Below are 21,265 nucleotides of genomic sequence, written 5' to 3' on the forward strand. Positions count from 1 at the left end.
GACTAAACCTTCGCCTTCTTAAAATTATTCATTAAAAATGTTATCTGTTCACTTTGAGGAGCTGGAGCGTCTCCCCACCACAGCACCCTGCACACGGGGAGCGTCTCCCACCACAGCACCCTGCACACGGGGAGCGTCTCCCCCACAGCACCCTGCACACGGGGAGTGTCTCCCCCCACAGCACCCTGCACACGGGGAGCATCTCCCCCATAGCACCCCCATGGGGAGCGTCTCCCCCACAGCACCCTGCACAGGGGAGCGTTCCCCAACAGCACCCTGCACACGGGGAGCGTCTCCCACCACGCAGCACCCTGCACACGGGGAGCGTCTCCCCCACAGCAACCTGCACACGGGGAGCATCTCCCCCTCAGCACCCTGCACACGGGGAGCGTCTCTCCCACAGCACCCTGCACACGGGGAGCGTCTCCCACCACAGCACCCTGCACACGGGGAGCATCTCCCCCATAGCACCCCCACGGGGAGCGTCTCCCCCACAGCACCCTGCACACGGGGAGCATCTCCCCCATAGCACCCCCACCGGGAGCGTCTCCCCCACAGCACCCTGCACACGGGGAGCTTCTCCCCAGCCCACTTAGTCTTTCTGGAAGTTTCTCTGCTTCAGACACCACACAGGTGGAATTGTGAGTCTGCCCTGTGTGACGACATCTCTCACCCAGGACAATGCAATACCCTTAAGATTTGCCATGGTATCGCACCAAAGAATTTCCTTCTTTCATTTTGAAACCTGGTATCTGGTCCCAGGTTGACCCTCAGTCGTGATCCTCCTGCCTCTGCCTTCCAAAGGCTAGGACAACAGACAACCACCCCTGATTCGCTGTCTCCCTTTTCTAAAGTGAATGACATTGATGAACACACTCAGTGCTGTGCAACTCAGGGCTCTGGGCTTTAGTCTGACCTCACTTTTCAGGATCCTTCCCAGGCCCTGCTGACCTGTGCTCTTAGGTTTCTTTCAGTGTAGTTCACATGTCCAAGAAGCACTTCCAGAAAACAACTCACTTTTAACAAAACCAACGTTAACTTTTCCCACTTTAATTTGCCAGGGTCCTTCTCTGTGGGTAAACTTATTCCCACTTTCAAGTTCATTTTTAATGGATAATTTTATCATTTTTGGACTAAAATGCAAGGAATGAGGTTGTTTTTTATTCAAATTTTCATACCTCATCATCTGATATTGAAATTAGAAATAGGGGGCTGGAGAGATGGCTCAATGGTTAAGAGAACTGACTGCTCTGACCTGAGTTTAATTCCCAGCACGCACATGGTGGCTCACAACCATCTGTAATGGGATCTGATGCCCTCTTCTGGTGTGTCTGAGGACAGCTATAGTGTACTCACATACATGGAATAAATAAATAAATCTTTAAAAAAATTAGAAATAAACACACGTCCCCACTTGCATGCTCACAGCTCTCCCTAGAAGCTCAGGTTAGCGACACAGTGACAGGGACACTTGTCCTAGTCTTCCCTCATAACAGTCGCAGTCTGATAATTTAAGGTTACTGTTATCATTGTTAATTCTTATTAAATCAGATATAGAGCCTGCCCAACGGTGGATCACCTTAGTACCATGGAACATCACACTTACTGCCACTGAGCCACTGAACTGTGCACTTAACAGTCATCAAGGCCAGACAATTTTATGGTACATGTGTTTGGCCACAATAAAAATTAGAGCATTAAAAAATTAACAGCATCATCTGGTATTATTAAACATACTGTGCTTCATTCAGAGTCTGTGTGTTCATAAAATTTTGTTTTCTGCTAAGGCAAGTATTAATTCAGACAAAATGATTCTGGGGTCACCCTTCCTGGAATTAAAGTGTTAACCTTCTGACTTGATGGCTAGTCTGAGTGATAGCATGGGGCGGGCTGGGCTATGAGGTTGAGGGCCATGGGTGGACAGGACAGTTAATCACAGGACTGACCACTGGGCACCCACATAGAATTGCCTAGCCCGAGGCTCTATCAGGGGCTGAGCTGAGGCAGGACATGTTCAGACCCCAGGCTTCCTGTATAGATGCCGCTCGAGGACCTCTCTACCTTGCTGACTGGAGTTGGCAGTTGCACTACCATTGCTCTGCCTTTCGTCCAGTGCTGTAGACCAATGGTTGTTGACTCAGCATTGTTGCACATCCTGGCAAGATGGTGAACCCCAACACCTCAGTGACCTACCGCTCGATCCTGGGGTGCTACTGCACAGTTGAATCGTGCAGGAAGGCTCTCCTGAGGCTCACACCATCCCTGCTTCCCCCATCCTGGCTGCTGTTCTGGAATCTCACCTTCGATCTTGGTCTTGAAGTGAGGGTACTGGTTGAGGATCTCCACCTGCTTCCTCCAGTCAAACTCGTTCCTCCAGTAGGACACCACTTTCTTCAGGTAGTTGGAGTTGAAGCCATAGTGGAAGCGGCTGCCCTCCAAAGGTGGGGATACCCGGAACCTATCTATCCTCTGGTGTAAGTCCTGCAGTGAAGAAGCCGGGGTGGGTGGCAGAGACAGGAGAGTGCTTGTGTGCACCAGAGTGAACCCCACAGCCATAGACGGTCACCATGGAGAAGCCACAAAGGGCACCATGTATGTCACTGGATCCTTGTGAGGCTAATGGATTCTCTCCTGCGGGCTTCAGATTCCCCTCTCACCTTTCTCTGAACTGGAGGGAGGGGTGGGGGTGCAGGGAGAGAATGGAAGGCTTTGCACATGACATAAATGATGTGTTCTCCCTCTTAGCTCGATTCCAGTCATGGTTTCATTTCTTAGGTGTGTGAACAACACTCATTTTAATCCACCAAACAACCTATAGGCCTGGAGTTGTCAAACTTTGTAAAGAGTCACATAGCAAGATTGTAGGGAAGATGCAAGGGTTCCACTTTCTCCTCATAACAAAGGAGATGCCATAGATGACCCTACAGAAGCAGAGAAGCCATGGGCACAGATGACCCCTGCAGGAGCAGAGAGGACATGGGCACAGGTGACCCCTGCAGGAACAGAGAGGACATGTGCACAGGTGACCCTTGTAGGAACAGAGAGGCCATGGGCACAGGTGACCCTTGCAGGAACAGAGAGGCCATGGGCACAGGTGACCCCTGCAGGAGCAGAGAGGCCATGGGCACAGGTGACCCCTGCAGGAGCAGAGAGGACATGGGCACAGGTGACCCCTGCAGGAGCAGAGAGGACATGGGTACAGGTGACCCCTGCAGGAACAGAGAAGCCATGTGCACAGGTGACCCCTGCAGGAGCAGTTATTATTCTGTTACTTTCGTTTCCCCCCACCCATTTACAGACACATGCAGGATTCATGGGGCAGTTAATGAACAAGTGGCAGGCTACACTTGCCCTTGAGCCACGGTGTGCCCACCCTTGCTGGACAGGATCAAATGATCCTAACAGAGGCAATGGCCTGCCCCGGGCACAGGCTCCATAGGCATTGGAAGCAGATAAAAGTTCAGCGCTCCAGCCAAGGGCTGTGCCTGTTGTCTCCTGCAGTGGCTCAGTGTCATTATTCACAGAGATTTTATGTCCCTTGGCCTCCCCCAAACAGGTTAGGAAACCTTAGACTCCATCCTGGACTGATCCTCAGAGCTCAGCGTCCGCCCTCAGCAGCTAGGGCCCAGCACGTCCCACACACGAACCTCAGCTGCCCCTTGGCCCCCGTCCAGACCCTGCTCTCAACCCTTCCTCCTGGGAACTTCTGTGACCTGTTGTTCATGGCCCAGTGACATTAATCTCCACTGATATGTGGGCCACTGTATCTCTTGATGACCTTATCGCGTGTGGATGCTAAATGCTCAACTGTGTGTGGGAAGGGACTCTGTGATCTCCCACACTCCCAGAGCACAGGGTGAAGGAACGGATGGGCCATGTATGGTCGGGTCCCTTGTGGTCCCGGCTGACTGGCCCCCTCGGAGACTTCCTTCTCCCCCTCCTCTACCCACCAGCCTCTCCTTTCTGACTCCAGCTCTGTATGGAAAGGCCAGGGCCCCTAGACCTGTAATTCTCAGTCTGTGCTCTCCAGTGCCTGTGACCCCTGCTGTACTATTCTCAGTTTCAGGCCTCACTTTGAGAGATGCCACAGCAGGTGACCATGGGCAGGCGATGGGTGACAATAGGGATATGGTGGGCCCAGGAGTGGTCAACACACAGTAGGGGCTTTCCCAATGTTGACCCTGTGGTCTCCTTGCTACTGCATGTCCTGAACTCCACTCTCCTCTGTACAAATGGGGTTAGTAAATTCCTTCTAGGAGCAAAATGCACATGCCCTTCTGGAGAAGAGTGGCCAAGAAAAACTCAGGATGGTCCATTTCCAAAGCTCCATCCTCAATCATGTCCCCACCCTGGCCCCAGGGGACCACAGCAGGACCGCCCCTTTGGTGTCCTCCCTGCCTGGGAAAGGCTGTCTCACCTTGATCTCCTCATCTGATGTTTCCACCTTGAAGGGCCGGATGCTCTCATCTTCTTTGGCTGATGGCTTTGACCCCGGCCCCCACCATCCATCTCCTAGTGGTAAGGTCTCCTCCTTGTCCCGGGAGACAAACCAGTAGATGACAAAGCCCAGCAGGGAAGCCAGGACAAGTTCCAGCCACATGACTCCTGGGGGAGGAAGAGGACACATCAGCAAGAGGGACAAGCCGTCCTGGTGCTGGGCTCTCCAGAGATTCCAGTTGTCGGAAAAGCTCCTCCCCTGCTCATTCCCCAACGTGAGGGTTCTTCTCAGCTGTCACCCTGATGGGATGTAGGACCTCCTAGGAGACCAGCCTCCATGTGTGACTGTGAGGTGCTTCAGGAGAGGTAACCTGGGGACAACCACCGTGAACTTGGTTGGTGCCTTTCCAAGTGTAAGAGCCCCACGGTGAATAAAAGAAGAAAGAGATCTGAGCTCCAGCACTGGTCACTCTGCACTCTGTGGGTTCAATGTAACTGACCAGTCCCCTCAAGCTCCTCAGAGGCCACACCTGTTCTGCCGTGATTGACTCCATCCTCAAGCACAGACCAAACAAATTCTTCATCAATTAAAGACTCTTACAAGTCTTTTGTCACACCAACCAGCAGATAACTGACATATGACCCTCCTGCACTTAATTCATGTTTGCCTTGTCAGAAAAGTGAATGTGGGCAGAGATAAAATGGCGTTTCTTGTGTCAGACTCCAAAGAAATGCTTACGAGGAATGGAGTGTTCTATAGGACTGACAGCCGCTGTGGAAGAAGCCTCTGCCATGCTCTAAGTTTGCACAGAGGCTGCCATGCTCACACAGAAGCACTTCTGCAAGGGCAACCGTCCTACCAGAGACTTCCTGCCTCATTCTGAACCCACTTTCCTTATTAATCACAGTGGGCAAGATTACTGCTTCAAAGTTATTGATATAGTGCATTTTTGTTTTAATTTTATCTGTTATTGCTATTACTATTACTACTCTTCCTCCTCCTCTCCTCCTCCTTCTCTTTTCTTCTTCTTCTCCTTCTCCTCCTCCTCCTTCTCCTCCTCCTCCTCCTCCTCCTCCTCCTCCACCTTCTTCTTCTTCTTCTTCTTCTTCTTCTTCTTCTTCTTCTTCTTCTTCTTCTTCTTCTTCTTCTTCTTCTTCTTCTTCTTCTTCTTCTTCTTCTTCTTCTTCTTCTTCTTCTTCTTCTTCTTCTTCTTCTTCTTCTTCTTCTTCTTCTTCTTCTTCTTCTTCTTCTTCTTCTTCTTCTTCTTCTTCTTCTTCTTCTTCTGTCACTTGTTCTTGGGACATAATCCCTGGTCTCAAATATTATAGGCAAGGTCTATAGCATGGCTAAGTTACACTGCCAGTTCCATATGCTTTAATTTTGCCTTTAAACATCTCCCTTTGTTTCAATCTTTTCTAATGTGGGCATAGTTAATGGTCTGTGTATTCTCCTATATTTTTGGTTGTGAGCCTGATCTTTAATGGCTGAGCCATCTCTCCAGCCCCTATCAGTGTATTGCGTTTGACTTGCTCTGCTGTTCCTAAGTTAATAGTAACACTCAGAGAAACACTGGTTCTTGTTTTGTCTTAATGATGTTTGAGATGGAGGTTGGCAACAGTATCCAGGCTGGCCATGAACCCCAGCCATCCTCCTGCCTCAGGCTTACCAGTACCCAGGAGTACAGGTGTGGCTTATGTCTGGCCAATAATGTTCTTATTTAGGCCAGCGATGCTAAAGACACACAATATAAAAATCTGAAGAATGTTAGAGAGACAAACTCAATCATAACTCTACTAGGTAGTGAGAAGTGCCCATCCTCCAGGAACTGTATGGCAGCTCCAACAGCACTGGGTGGGGGCTGTGTAGGCTGCGTGTGGACGCTTGGGGCTTCTGAGGGGCATTCTGGTCTGGAGGCTGCTCAGGAGGTCCTCTCTATACCCCAATGTGTGAAAAGAGGGGGTACATTCTATGTGGGGTCCTGGAAGGAGGGTTCTTCACAGGGTACAGGGAAAGTGGGAGGTCCTGGGACCCTGAGTCCAGCTGAGAGTGGGACAATGTTAGGGGGTTCACCCTCAGCTACGGCTGTCATCTCTGGGTATTTTAAATAGCTCATTTCAAGTGTACAATCCACTTGTTTGGAGTGTGCTCATCCACACAACAACCATCCACACAGCAGCTAATGTTAGGACATTGTCATCCCAACAAAGAGAAACCTTACACCCTGAACATGTCGCTTCTCTAGTCCCTGTCTATCCTGGGCCCTCTGTAACCATGTCTCCAGTTTCTGTGGGCGTGTGCTATTACGTTTCAGAAAATTCAAGCTGGGTCTGGATCTTTTTGTCTTTTCTCTCGGGAGGAAGAAAGAAGAACCACACCTCTGCAAACCAACACCAGAGAGATCCAGCCCAGCATTGTGGCTAGGCTCCTTAGCTTCCATCTTCCTAGGACACTGCCCAGCTTGGCGGGAACATGAGCCTATCCTTGGAGCAAGGGAAGAGGAGGCTTCCCTGGTCACACTAGGGTCAGGCCCAGTCTCGAGTTACAGAGTAGGGAGTGGAATCTCCAGGCAAGAGAAAGCCTATTGGAAAACCACCTGTGTGCACACAACCTCCCAACATCAGGCGGTCAGGGACTCCATCAGTGTTGTAGGGCCCCAGGTTTATTCCTGCAGAAAGCTGCCCATTTAAGCTAAGAACTGGCCCACTACATGCCATTTCCAGAGATACCACTCAGAAAGCCAGCTGTGGGGCTCTATGGAGGTGTGGGTGATGGGTGGGGGTACCTGCACCCTGATGTGGAAGGAATCTCAAGTGGAAACTGCTTCTGTCTGGCAAGGACTCTACTGATCTCCCCTGACCTACTGTCAGTCCCAGAGCCACCTCTGTGCCTCCCTTCATACCTTTCCCATCACCAGGAACTGGTGCCACACAGATATAACCTCCTCCATGGTCAGCCCCTTTCTGACCAGAGACCTTAGCACCCCACATCGGATACTTCCACAGATCTCAAGACAGGCAACCTAGGCATCATCAGCCAAAGTCACTGGGAAACTGAGGTCCCAGTACAGCCTGGACTCCACGAAAGCCATGCCCTGTGAATATGGCCTTCAACTTCCTACCCATCTCCCTCTTTGGGCTGTAAACGTCTGTGTGGCTCAAAGTCTCTGTGAGAATGTTTCCTGAGAGTCTGGGTGCCAGAGAGAAAGTGTTGCCTATCCTAGTGAGAGGATACTGGTGTGTGTGTGTGTGTGTGTGTGTGTGTGTGTGTGTGTGTGTGTGTGTGTGTCTGTCTGTCTGTCTGTCTGTCTGTGTGTGTTTTTCTCTCTCTCTGTTGGTGTGCATTCTATCGTTTCATTCTCAGGCCCCTAGACCAAGGCTTTTGTCTCTCAACCTTAGGCTCCCTCAGCCCTTGTCCTCAGATCCCTGGTCAGTCAGGTGGTGAGACCAGCTTGAATAAAACAAGTTAGAAATGGCTGAAGAGGAGTCCTTTTGAATTCAGACAGGGATTTTGCATTTTTTCTTTTCATTTCTAGTGACTCTCTGTCCCTACCCAGGGTCACTGAGAGAAGACCAATTTTGCATGATGTCATTATGAGAGCTACAGGTAGAGTCAAGTAGGAAAGCTAGCCAATCTGCCCAGGGAACTTGAAAATCACCCCCATACCTGACTGCAGCAGGGAGGTCCAAAGTGCTCCTGTTGTTTTCCCTGGGAACTGAAGTGTCTGCTTTTCCTTTTCTGGGAAGAATTACCCCAGCATGCTCTGCTGTTTACCAGGGCTAAGTGTAGGCTCTGTGAGTCCTCCCTGGTCGCAGCACAAGGTGAGAGTGGCTGAGTGTGATTCCTACCAAACCTGACTTTTTATGCTTTCATAGCCCCAATGACTCAGCTGATCTGTTGTGCACACAGGGCAGTTATCACCCTGGACTTTAGACAGCAAACTGAACCACAGTGACAGTGACAGTGACCTGGAGGGTCCAGTGCTGGAGCTCTATTGGAAGAAAAAAAAAAACCCACAGAATATAGGCAAAGGTCATTAGGATGACTCATGCTGGTCTTGCCCCAGTGCCCATTCCTTATTCGAGGTTTTGTTTACCCATGGGTGACTGTGGCCTGAAAGTGTAAACAGACATTTTTTAGAAATAATTCTTGGTTTAAAACTGTGTATTGGTCTGGCGAGAAGGCTCAGCGAGTAAAGGCACTTGCTGCTAAGTCTGATAGGCTATGTTTGATCTTGGGAATCCACATAGATCCCCAACTCTAGAAGGTTGTTCTTTTACCTCTTCACATTCTCTCCATCCCCAAGAGACTCCAAGCAAACAACGAAACCCCTAAGTGGTGACCATAAATGGTGGCATCTCCTCTTGTCCTGTTCCATCCCGCCCAGGTTGTAAATGACTCTTTTGTTCAATGTAATTATGATGTATACACTATGTATCCATTATGATGTATACACTATGTATCCATTATGATGTATACACTATGTATCCATTATGATGTATACACTATGTATCCATTATTCTTTTTTTTCAATGATATACACTATGTATCCATTAGTTATATAGGGGCACCCTAGTGATCACAATGGTGAACTTGAATTCAAGTAACCCTGTGTCACTTAGTAACAGCATCTAAGTGGTGTCTTGGAAAGTATTGTTCTCCAAAAAAGCTCAAGAATATAGTTGGGGTACAAAGCAACAGAGCAAAAGAGTAACTTAAAGGCTTTGTTTCTTAGAATAATCCAGAATATTAGTATTATCCACTATGTAAAATGATGTTGTACTTTGCTCAAGTATAAGTCATTGGGCCTTGGAGTCACTGGGCCTTGGACTACACAACAGGACTGGCTGCAATGTCTCAGTTCACTGCACTGACCACCGCTTATTACTTAATAGCAGGTAATAAAGGCGCGCAGGAATGTTATTTCTGATTAGCCTCCAGTAGCCACTGGCATTGCCTTGCTGCAGGTAGGGTTTGCTGCATTTGTCAATCAATAGTACAGGCAAATCCACTATTCATGGACCTTTAAAAACCAACCAACCAACCAACCACCAACCAACCAATCAACCAACCAACCAACCAACCAAGGAACTGACCCCAACACTTACTTAAGGTAAGAATCAGAAAAGGACGATGGCTAGCCCCATGCTTGTGAGGATTACAATTTATGCCCAAAGAATGTATTTCTGTCACTGTGCATGCTGGATGTCCCCTCTCTAGCTTGTTCCCTCAGTATGTATTTACAGTCCAAAGCCTTCATACCAGCCCGGGGACCTCAGCACACTGACAACCACAAGCCCATGTACTGTGGTCCCCAAGGAGTCTCCTAGACTGTGCTTTCCGCCTCCACCTGGAAGGTTAATAAGCAAAGCCTTTCCCAGGAGCATGAGTGGCCAGTGCTGCCTGGAAGAGATGGAGCCTGGAGTCTGATCGATCCGAGCTGGGACCCACTTTCATAGGTAGATCTTTGCCCACACACCCCTTCCCCTAGACCGAGCATCGATAAGTCTACAATCCACAGCAGGATAGACTTGGGCCATGCTGCATTCAGAGTCTACAGAAAAGGGGGTTCTAGCACCCTTCCTTATTCCACTGACATATCTGATAGCTTTTCTTCTGAAGCATAACTATCAAGACGTTGGAAACCCCTGGATAAAGAGTAAAGGTCTGTATGAAGTCTACTAAGGTAGGAACTCCAGGTGGCTACGGGCACCTCTCCTGTGATAATTCACCTGGACTCTGGCTTTTTCATAGACCTTTTAGGAGAGGTCAGCCCCAGATGGCTCAGTTCCTGGAAGAGCTGGTTTCGTGGGTCCCCTGGAGGATGTGACATGCCAGTGTCATTAACAGTCAGGTACCATGCAGTGTCGGTGAGCTGGGTAGCACGGTAGCACACTTGGTGAGACAGTGAGGATGCTGCCTGACTGTCCTCCAGAGCTTCTGTGTCATGGCGCCACAATTAGAAGCTCTGATGCATTTGGCTTTAGGACAGGAGACTCTTGGAAGCACAATAAGGGGGTTGGGGGTCCTAGTATGTTTTCTGTCTTTGGTGGTTCCATTTGCAGTTCTCCCACAGCAGCTGTGAGATTCTGGATAAGTTATAAAACCCCTCGAGCCTTTGTCATCTGAAGTGTGGGGATCATCAACCTATCAGGCTACTAATGAAGAATGAACGGCCCTGAGCAGGTGCTCCGCCAACGTGGGTGTCCTTCCCTTTCCCTTAATTCACTGTATGGGACTCTCATAGCCAGGCCTTCTATAGCAGCATATGTGCACAGAACCAGGCTGGAGGTGAGAGAGTGGAGACACCTATGTCCTGGGATGTCCACTGTCCTGCCCATGTGTCCTCACCGAAGCCGTGATCCAGAAGGATTAAGCCAAACTTAGCCCATATAGGCTTGCGACTCTCTGTGTTCTGTAAACTATGTCCTAGGGGAGCATGTCTGTGCTATTAGCTCAGAGAAGTCCTGTTCTCATTGTCAAGGGTCCCACTACTGTCTACTGAGACTCTCTACCTTGTAGTGGACAGCTGCGACCAAGTCTTCTGTGTGGTCTATTTCTATTGCAGTATTCAAAACACCAAAGTAGAGGGGATATGGGGAAACAAAAAGGCAAGTCCCAAGTTCCTTTGGGACATGCTAACACCTGAAACCGGAGGTTAATTTATCTTGTTCCAAAGGTTTCATTCTCCCAGTAGTCTTTTTATTTGTTTTGTAAATTTTCCAATGAGAAGAACGCTGTGCCAGAGAATTGGAGTTGGAGAGGGAGCTGTTCCAATGGAGGCTCCTAGTGTGTGTGAGGAGATGCGTTTGATGCCCCGTGTTACAAAAGCAAAAGGAAACCATATTTTTTTTTCTTAGCGTTATGGTATTCTTCACAAGGAAATGATTGGCTGCTTAGTAAAGAAGATGCATTATAAAACCAAGGCCAAAACAAACAGCTGGATACATATGTTACAACATTGTAACCACGGGCTGGGAAGATGACTCAGACGAGCACCAGCTAGTCTTTCAGAGGACGGGGATTCCATTCCCAGCTCTCACATCTATCTAAAACTCTAGTTCCTGGGGACCTGGCATCTGCGCATGCATGATACACATGAGGTGCACAGACTACATGCAGGTAAAATATCCAGGTGCACAAAATTTAAAAAACAAATTACAGAGTAATGCATAGTAACTGGAGGACAATGGTCATTCACTGATAAGCAGCCAAGTCCTCATAAGAATTAAGGTTATACATATTTTAATGTTAGCTGCTGCTATGTATCTCACCTTGGTGGCCGAGTGCTTGTCAAGCATGTATGCTGTGTTGTACCCTCAGTGCCACGGATTAAACATTGTGCTTATTGGCTTTTGTACCATTCAAATAATTTTAAACCAATGCATGCGTCATCTACTGAAATGCGAAATTTAACTTTCCATTTTTGAGCCATGAAAAGCTTTATCCATGAATCTATTTCAATGTGTCTAGTGTCAGCTGTCTTTACAGTCCGAGAGTCTCATACGACATGCTCAGGCAGGTGTGACGTATGTGACTGGGACTCTGCTGTGTGGCTTTCTTCTGTTTGTGATGTCTACGAGACAAAGATCATTCTGGAAACCTAAGGGCACCAATCTGATGTCGGCCCAGTGAAAATGTAAAGTCATGGAGACAAAGTTGGCAAGGTGGAGGTAAGGTAAGGAGAGGGGGCAGGGAGCTGGGGAGGAGGTCATTGGAGAACTGGTGTCAAAGAAGGGGTATCATTTACATGCGTGTGGCCCCCCTGCTGCCTCTGTAGGTGACAGAGACAGATGTCTATTCTAGACTTCCTGTGAGTCTCTTCCTTTCTACCTGCTACCAGCTCCATTCTCAGATGTTTCCCAATCCCCAGCCCATGTGGCACTGGACTGTGACCCTGTCCTCCTAAACTTTGTCTTCGTCTGGGCTTTCTAATCATGGGTCATTACCCACTGACCACTGTCAGGTTTCTAAAATAGATTCGCTGGCAACCATTCCTTATTTCACTGACATATCTGTAAGTTCCACAACTATTCTTACAAAGCATAACTATCAGTCTGGGATCTCTGCCGGCATACACAGTCCAGGCACCTGCCTGCAGGGCCTCCTCAGGATGGCCACAAGGGCTGACTGACCCCTCTCTACCCCAATCTCTGCCTACCATGTGTCTTATGGAAATTTAACTTTTCCTCTCCCTGCCTGTGTGTGTGTGTGTGTGGAGAGAGAGAGAGAGAGAGAGAGAGAGAGAGAGAGAGAGAGAGAGAGAGAGAGAGAGAGAGAACCTCAAGGAATTTATTTGCCTTGGCTGTGAGACAAAGCAGAACTGGTTAATGGGACCTCCAAGGCCCGTGTGGTCTGACGACCCATCTCCCCCTGTATGAGCTTGAGCCACAGACCCTAACCATCTTTGTTTAGTTCCTGTGCTCAGCCACCTCTCCTGTTGCAGAGCTCTGAGGGGGCTGTTTATTCCTGCCGCCTTCATTTCTGTTTGCGCTTAGCTGTCATACCAGGGCCTGTGCCCCTCTCACTGTAAGCAAGCATCCTTGGTTCCCTTCTGTATTCTCAGAGCCTGGCACTTACTGAACGATTATTCAATACTGACCGAATGAGAAGAAACGTTCTCTGGATCATAACGTAGACACTACAAGTTTTTATTGACAAAGATTTTAAATTCTCTTTAAGTAACAGCATACAGCTTATTTCTCAGTCCAGTCTGCGGGGCTAAAGGACTGAGGATTACTGTAAGTGTGGAGGAAGACTAGAGAGAAGTGTGGGGTCAGGGGGCAGTCACTGCGAGCCTCAAGGTCTGGGTCAGCCAACTGCCCTTGGAGAGAAACCTGTTCCCTTTACCCAGTGCTCAGCCAGGCATGTCCCCTGAGATCACCGTCTAGTACCAGCTAATAGTGACACAGCAGATGTGCTCTTCGTAAGGCAAATCACAGGCTTGGACACTCAGGGGTTTTCCAGCACAAAGGCCAACCAAGTAAGTGCAGAGAGCCCTGCTAGTGTTGGCAGCAGACCCTGGATCTGACTGGACAAGAGGAGTGCTCCCTCATAGAGACTGTGTGAGATCACCTGGTGGTGTCCTGAGTTCCTGGCAGCTCCTCCTGGGGGCATCCACACTTTGGCTTGGGCTTGGGAATTGTGGGGGCTGAGGGCAAGATGTCAGGCCAGAGGGAGTGGGAGGTGTTGCCTCCTACTGGCCCTGGATCTGACTGGCTCTGCAATTCCATCTTCCTTCCTTGGGACATTAGGAAGCTCTAAGCAGGGAAAGGGAAGCTTTGGTCCCCCTTGTGTTCCAGCTTGCCACACAAGAGAAGGGTGCAAATGTTTTTGCCGACAGCTCCCAGGCCTTCTGGTAGTGCTGCTAGCTCACCACTCCAGGTTTCAGGCTGGTCACTGAGGGATAAGCAGAGGCTTCCTGGGACCTCACAGATGGCTAGTGGCCAGTCTCTTTCCCCTCATTGCCACCGTCCCTGTGCTGTGGTGGCTCAGCTGTGGTGTGCCCTCTGTGCTGGGCCTAAAGTTTCATTTCTCTCAGAGCATGGCCTTGGAGTTGAGCTAAGGAGAACAGGCCAGAGTTGACCAGCAAGAGAAAGTTCGAGTGCATTTAAAGGCATCATTGAAGAGAGGAAGAACAGGACAGCGTAGGGAGAGCCTAATGGGGAGCCATGTGGAGGTAGCATAGCCACATGTCAGCAGAGATGGCCAGAAGATTCATGATCTGGGGGGTGTGCTCTGCTGAAGCACACCAGGGGCTAGGGCCAGCCCAGTTGGAGCCCAAGCCTTCAGTGCTGCCCCTGTACCTTCCTAAGGACAGGGACTGTGCTTTTCCGGGCCTCAGTCTGGTCACCACCACAGAGGAGTTAACTAGTTAACTAGTTAGGGAAGGCAGGGATCGTACAGGTGGGAGGGCAGGCCCTAGGTGGGAGGGCAGGCCCTGGATGCCTATAGAGAGGAATGGATACTTCCAGTGTAGGAAGCCACTTAAGATTATTGATTCAACCCCGTGTTTATAAGCTTTAAACCTAAGGAGGCTGGGAAGGCTAGCTCGTTAATCAGTTAGAAATTATTATTTTATTTAGTCTCAGGTAGATTCTATTGCAGATGTGTCTGAGATCTCATTAACAATGGCCTCTGGACTCTACTTTTTGGGTTCTCAAACAAGCATGTTCCATTATGGTTTGTGTGTGTGTGTGTGTGTGTGTGTGTGTGTGAGCGCTGGGGATAGATTCCAGAGCCTCCCTCATGTACGCACATCCTCTCCCACTAAGCTGTCACCCAGCATGGTTTCACTATTTCCCTCAATGCTGGACACGGGTTTTTCAGTCCTATAATGATGGAAGGACAGGCAGAGCTGCATTGTTAGGTCCCTGTGCCCTCTCCCATCTCCAGCTCTGCCAACCCAAATAGGAGGTCAAGTTTTCCACTGGCTTAAACTGTCTGGAAGTGCGTCTCATCTCCTTTAAGGAGGAAGGTTAGCCCAGGCCTGCTGCTGAGCTGGGCTGAGAGATGCCCTTGTTGGGGTAGCAGAAGTAGACTGCCCAGCATGCGTTATCTTTCTCCCCACCACAAGCCACTCTGGGCATTGTCTTCACCGTAGCCAGCTGATCCTCAGTGACGCAGCCTTGTGGCCTGGAACCTCGAGGCCTGGAAGTTTCCTCACAGGCATACAACAGGACTGCCTAGTACCTGGGGGGCTTCCAATTCACCTTCCTTGCTGCCAGGGTGCAAGTAGAAGTTCCTGAGGCCTGGCTAGCCTTCCAGCCAGAGAGAACCCTCTGCTCGCTGGGTTTTTTATTGATGGCTGGGAGAGTGGCTGAATTTGCCTGTAGCAATGCCTCAGTCACAAAAAGAGCATCAAGTCTCCAAGGGCTTTAAGTAAGGAGTTCAAGTGTCTGTGGAGGGAACTGGGTGTGGCTCCATGGTAGAGCACTTGCCTAGCATTTGTGAGACCCTGGGTTCGATCTTCAGTGTAAAGAAAAGGAAAATCCCTAGGTAGCCTCTGATGTTAAGATGACCTGCCAATCATCACCTCTGGTGTTAAGATGCCCCGCCCATCAACAACATCTCCTCCTTGAACACAGGTTCTCAGAAAACAGGATCCTAATGGGCTGGGAGGTCTCCCACAGCAGAGTGCACAGTGGGAAGAGAACAGAGTCACCTTCTCCCCCTTGGCAGAGGAGTTCATTCCTATTTTATGGGTGTTTCTTTTTCTCTGAGGGACAAGCTGGTTGGACAACCTGAATAATCAGGGAAGACCAGCTCCCCTAACCTGCCCCGCCATTCCCAAGCACTTAGGTCCAGAAACTTGCAGTCTGACTGCCTTGTATTGTAAAAAGATACAAGAAACAAACAATCCAAGGAAGATGATTTGTTTACAACTTAGATAAGAGAGGGTTTCTAAGTATCTCCAGACAGCATCATCTTAAAATTTAGGCAAGGGAGCATCTCGAAGTTTCTCCAGACAGCATCATCTTAGAGTCCATAGAAAGCCAAAGAACAAAGGTAAAACATTTACCTGTGAGCATGTGAACAGATGACTGACTGTTCCATGACATGGTGAAGGGGAAGGCTGTACTGCAGATATGAAGGAGACAGCAGGCAGAGGCCTCTGGAAGAGTCCAGAGCAGAGACAGAGAGCAGTAGGTTGAGCAAGGCCAGCAGACTGGATCTGGCCATGATAGAAACAGAACAGCCTGGGGTGGGGGATGGGGTGTTGGATGGGGAGGGAGCCATGAAGACCAAGAGCAGACCCAGGGTGTGCATGGCTGAATTAGCAGGGTTATGAGGAAATGAACAGCTGGGGAGGAAACCCATGAGCTGGAGAAGTTTGGGCTCCTGGAGAACTAGGTCCTTGTGATCCTGAGGGAGCTTGGAGGCAGCATGGGCTGAGATGCTGATAGGCGCCAGAGTTAGCCATTGTCCCCTCTGCAGTGCTAAGGAAATGTCTCCTTTAGTAGAGGGGAGCCAGCTCACAAGTCCTTGAGCATTGCTGGTTTTCCTCTAATCACTAGAACTTGGGGAAATGGCCTTTCATTTGTATGTGACCGTGAGACAGGCCAATCTGTCCTTTCCTGGTGCCAAGGGAACCCAGGTGCCTCTGCTCTCTGTTCTAGAGATGGATTTTAAATTCCACCCTTCTGTCATGGCCCATCTGGTCTGTGGGCCATGTCCAGTTTACTCCTTTCTCTCTCTGTTCCAAACACTTCAGAATGCCTCTGGCTGTACTCTCTCTCTCATATACAAGAAAACCCTCTAGTTAACCATCCTGTTGAGTACCCGTGTCCTCAGTTTACAGAAGCTGCACTGTGGCTCTCTGATGCCACGTGGAGGCTCTGGGACCTCCCACCCCTGGCCATGGCATCCCACAGCCTTCCCAGGTCCTCAGGCAAACTGCAGGCCGATGAAAGCCAGTCAGATGTGTCCATGGCAGGAACTCTCACATGATCAGACATCCACTGTCCAGAGGAAGCTCAGAGAGGACCTGGACCCTGACATTGTGGTAGAAGGTGGTGATGATACAAAGACAGGGAAAATAAGGGGAGATAGAGGAGCCCCTCAACCCCAGGATTTGGTTAAATCTCTTCAAAGGGTTTTCAAGCTGCTTACAAGGAACCATAATCCTTTGAGAAAAGCTCCCAAAAAAGACTGAACCATGCTTAAAGGTCAAAGCACACATCTCCACCTCCTTGTGACATGCAGTGAGAATTCCTTTGAACTTTTTGACCCTTGTCTCTTATCGGCAAACAAGAGCACAAAGAACTCCACAAACCACTGTGTAATCCCAGTTGCTAAGTAAAATGTAGATAAAAATGAGTATGCGAAGACATCCTTTCTCCAGGCCATCACCTTTGAGGAGCAGAGATAACGTCATGAGGAGGAAGAATACAGTAATAACTAGGCCTAGGGTGACGGAGATCCTAACGTACCCTAGACAGAGGGGAATGGAGGGCCACTAGGCACTTACCCTTACCCACTGCCTCGGTTAGGGTTTGTATTGTTGTGAAGAGACACCATGACCACAGCAAGTCTAACGAGGAAAACATTTAATTGGGACTGACTTACAGTTTAGAGGCTTAGTTCGTTATGTTTATGCTGGGAAGCATGGCGGCATGCAGGCAGACATAGCGTTGGACAGGTAGCTGGGAGCTCTACATCTGATCTGCAGACAGCAGGAAGAGACAGAGCCACCAGGCCCAGCTTGAGCATCTGACACCTCAAAGCTTGCCCCAGTGACACACTGTCTCCAGCAAGACCACTTAAAGGGACCACTCCCTATGAGCCTATGGGAGCCATTCTCCTTCAAACCACCTCACCCACCCACCACGGAGCTTGCTCTCAGCTGAGGCTGGGCGTGGGTGGGGCAGGTAGAGGATGCAGGAGGGCAGGTTAACTGCAGTTTCCCTGAAGGTAGGATGCGACGCTTGAGCAGCTGTCATTCCTGATGAGACAGGACTTATCAGTGATGAAACTGTCCCAAGTCACCCACAAGGCTGTAAAGAGTCCCTCGCTCACGTTACTGTAAGCCCGATCATGTCACCAGTTCATCAAGTTGCTCTGTGAAATCATTTGTGGTTGCTGCCTCTCTAAGATGAATGGATTCTTGTTCGTGTCGCTCCTTCTAAGTTCATCTTAAACTCTTGTCTTAACAACTCCAACTCTGCTTCACACTGAGTCACCCTTACACTCCTTCTGCACCAGAGGTCTAGATGCTGGCTGCCCCTGACCCGATGCTGCACCCTGACCGGATGCTGCAGGGAAAGTCACAGGCTGCACAGCCCGAGTGCTGAGCTGTGTCCTTGCAGCTGAGGAAGGCCTGGCTCTTGAATTTATCACCACAGGTGTTATTCTAACCCTAAGGACTGAAGGGCATTTCCCTTGTTTAAAGAGCACTTAACGTTCCGAGAGGATGGCCGGTCAAGGTAATCTGAGCGGTAAGTACTCAGAGACTCCCACACTGTGCCACTGCTCGCCAGCCTCTGCAAGGCCAGAGGCAGCAAAGACTCTACTTTCTTGAGCACAAACGAGGCTTGTTTGTCAGTTGGCCAAGTAGAGTTTTCTGCAGGGATGTTTTAATAACACAGCTGAAACAATATTTCCCCCTAAAGTGAGCTCCTCGGGCCTTGGAGGAGTGCACAAGCGTGGCTCTGCCAGTGGCTTGGCTCCATAGGAAAGTGCAGAGGACCCACTGGCAGCCAAGGGAAGGCAGGCACTGGGCCAGGAGTCAGATGCCCCTGCAGGCCTGTGATGCTGGGAAGGAACAGGCTGGCCACTCTGAGAGGCAAACAGTTGCTCTCTGGGGAGAAAGCATGAACTGTGATTTTCCCCAGTAAATCAATAAATCCAGTAGCAGGGCCCTTTGCTCCTTTGAACCAGTTTGTGGAACTGATTATGTATCTGAGGATGGAGATCCAGTCCCCCCATTCCCTGGGCACCACCATGCAGGAGAAGGTTCTTGGCAGAGGTCTGGCTTCCTCTTGGGCGCCTTTTCCCAGTCTTGTGGACAGAGCTCTCTGGAGACTCCACCATGCCAGGAGCTTGGCCTGAAAACCACCTGCAGGGGACCCCAGAAGGCCAGTGGGACTGAGTAGTGGCCCTCCTGCCTCCAGTCTTGTCCTTGACCTCCGTTCTCCCCCACCCCACCAGCCAGGCTGTGTTCCCATACTCTGAGGTCTTAAAACAAGAATCAGGAAGTGGAATGTGGGCCTAAGCTCTTCAATACTTGAGCCTGGGCCAGAATCCTGGGGAAAACAAAAACAAAGTGTGCAGAGGCACCAGATAAGTAGAGCTGTGCCTGGGCATGCCGGGGCGGCTGTGGATGGGAGGGAGGATGCTGCTTCTCCTTACGGGAATTTCTGTGGGTACCACTGGTGTGCTCACTGGGCACTGGGCAGAAACTGGACTCTAGCATCTGGCGGAGGCTCTCACCCTTTCACTAAAAATCTCTCCCCCTGCTCACCATACCTTTCCCTCTCAGTTCATCTGGGGTAGCAGGTGTGCAAGGCACAGCCAAAGGCAGTGCAGTGGCACCAGATAATGACGTGGGGTTTAGTGTTGGTGCTGAAGGTCACACAGCTGACCACTCCAGGAGCATCTGAGGGTCTCGGGAAAATCTTGGTCTCTTGGAAGGAGGGGCAGCAGAAGCTTGGGGCCTCTCACTGACCTCGGTCGCTCCTCTCAGAGGGCAACTGAAGACGTAAAAGCCACCCACACCAGGCACACCTCTGCCTCAGGACCTTTGCACGTTCTCTCCTCAGCCCTGTGCAGCTGGACACTGAGGAGTGAGGCCCACCCCTAACCCTTTGGAGAGTGAAGGTGTTGCTTCTGTGAGGCTTTCCCTTCCACTCAACAGCCCTGGTCTCTTTTTACGGTGTTCTGTTTCCTACAATTCAGAAATATAATTTATATTTTATAAATAGATATTCATTTATGTTTTGGTGCTGGGGATTTGGCCCAGGGCCCTGAATTTTGCTTGTTGTCTGAGCTAAAAAGCTCCCAGAGCCCATGAGAACACATTCCCTCTCACCACACACACACACACACACACACACACACACACACACACACACACACACACACACACACACACACACACACCCGGCTCAGAGGTTAGTGGCTGAACAGTCAGTCTGGGTATTTGAGCACTGCCCCACTGGACACACTTCTTCAGGGACACAGGAAGCCATCACATGGCTCTCCTCGTGTGGTTATTAGGGAATGGAAATTGTTTGCTGAACACGCCCACGTTTTTGCTCCCTCCCACCCTCTGAAATCTTGTGAAAGGTCAGACCATGCACACCCAGCGAAAGCCTCCACTAGGGGAAGGAAGCAGCTATCACAGTGAAAAACAACGTGAGCCTCTGGGGCTTTGTGACTTTAAAAGAAATGATCAGGACGAAATCGGAAGTAGAGAAGCAAATGTCGAACTCTACAATCTTGCCAGCAACATAGAATGCACGCAAAGGCGCAGTAGTCCGGTTAACATGCATGCATATGCACCGGATCCCTCCACCTCCCTCCCGACACCGCCAATCAGATGCAAGAAAGGCGATCCAGACTTTGGGCTGCAGGAAGTTTAAATGGCAGTAGGTGCAGCCTGGAGAAGTTAAAAATTAAGAGTCACTGCATAAACAACGTCCTCAGCTACCTGGATCGGCTCAGGTGCAAGTCGTAAGCATGGAGCCCAAGGGACAGATGTGCATCTGCGGCTAGAGAACCAGGGGGCTGAGGAGCCAACACCGCTGTCAGGCTTAGCACCCACCCCTTGCTTCCGAGGCGCAACCCGACTGCCCTGGGAGGAAGATGGGGGTATTGGATGCAGGACTGGGAAGCACGGCCTACTGCACGCCTGGTTCAGGCTTGCGGTATGGGGAAGCGCATTTAGCTGCGGGAGTTACACGCAGCCCTCGTAACTCTCACGCTGGGGTGCCGCCGCTGTCCCCGGAGCTTACTGTCAGGGTCACGCTCGCGCTCCTACTCCCGAGGCGGCTGGTGTGCAGTTTCTCCTCTCTCCAACTCCTCTTGAGCCTCTCTGCGGGTGGCTGTGCTTTGGAGACCCCAGCTGCCCGTTGCCCTGCTCCCTTCTAGCCCCGCCCCGTCCTTGGCCCCACCCCCGAGTTCCCTAGTTGGTCTAGGCTAGCTGAGCGGAGAGCACCTAGCTAAGGTTTCACCTATTCTGGCAAAGACTGCTGTTCTGAGCAGGACTTTGGCAGTTTAAACTCTGCAGTCTGTGGACTCTAAACACAAAAGCCCGAGCTGGTGGTGTTACAGCCTTCCTCTCACCTTCCTAGCAATTCGCTGTAATCATTTTATGAGCGAATCGGTCAG

At 50.1% G+C, this 21,265-nt stretch overlaps 1 protein-coding gene across 2 annotated transcripts in view; it reads right to left on the reverse strand.

Annotated features, from left to right (window-relative positions):
- LOC116911348 (epoxide hydrolase 1) overlaps window positions 1–21,040 on the reverse strand; it is a 29,188-nt gene extending 8,148 nt beyond the window's left edge. Inside the window, exons 1-3 of one of the 2 annotated variants that reach the window (XM_032915267.1) lie at window positions 20,890–21,040; window positions 4,418–4,605; window positions 2,301–2,481 (exon numbers count right to left, since the gene is read on the reverse strand). In XM_032915267.1, coding sequence (XP_032771158.1) covers window positions 2,301–2,481; window positions 4,418–4,600 — 364 coding nt within the window. In that variant the 5' untranslated portion in view covers window positions 4,601–4,605; window positions 20,890–21,040. Of the gene's footprint in view, window positions 1–2,300; window positions 2,482–4,417; window positions 4,606–8,101; window positions 8,270–20,889 lie in introns of those variants that run through there. The other variant, XM_032915268.1, reaches the window with a different exon arrangement.
- Window positions 21,041–21,265: the final 225 nt, after the last annotated feature.

Source organism: Rattus rattus, chromosome 10, assembly GCF_011064425.1.
Source record: "Rattus rattus isolate New Zealand chromosome 10, Rrattus_CSIRO_v1, whole genome shotgun sequence".
Taxonomy (NCBI): domain Eukaryota; kingdom Metazoa; phylum Chordata; class Mammalia; order Rodentia; family Muridae; genus Rattus; species Rattus rattus.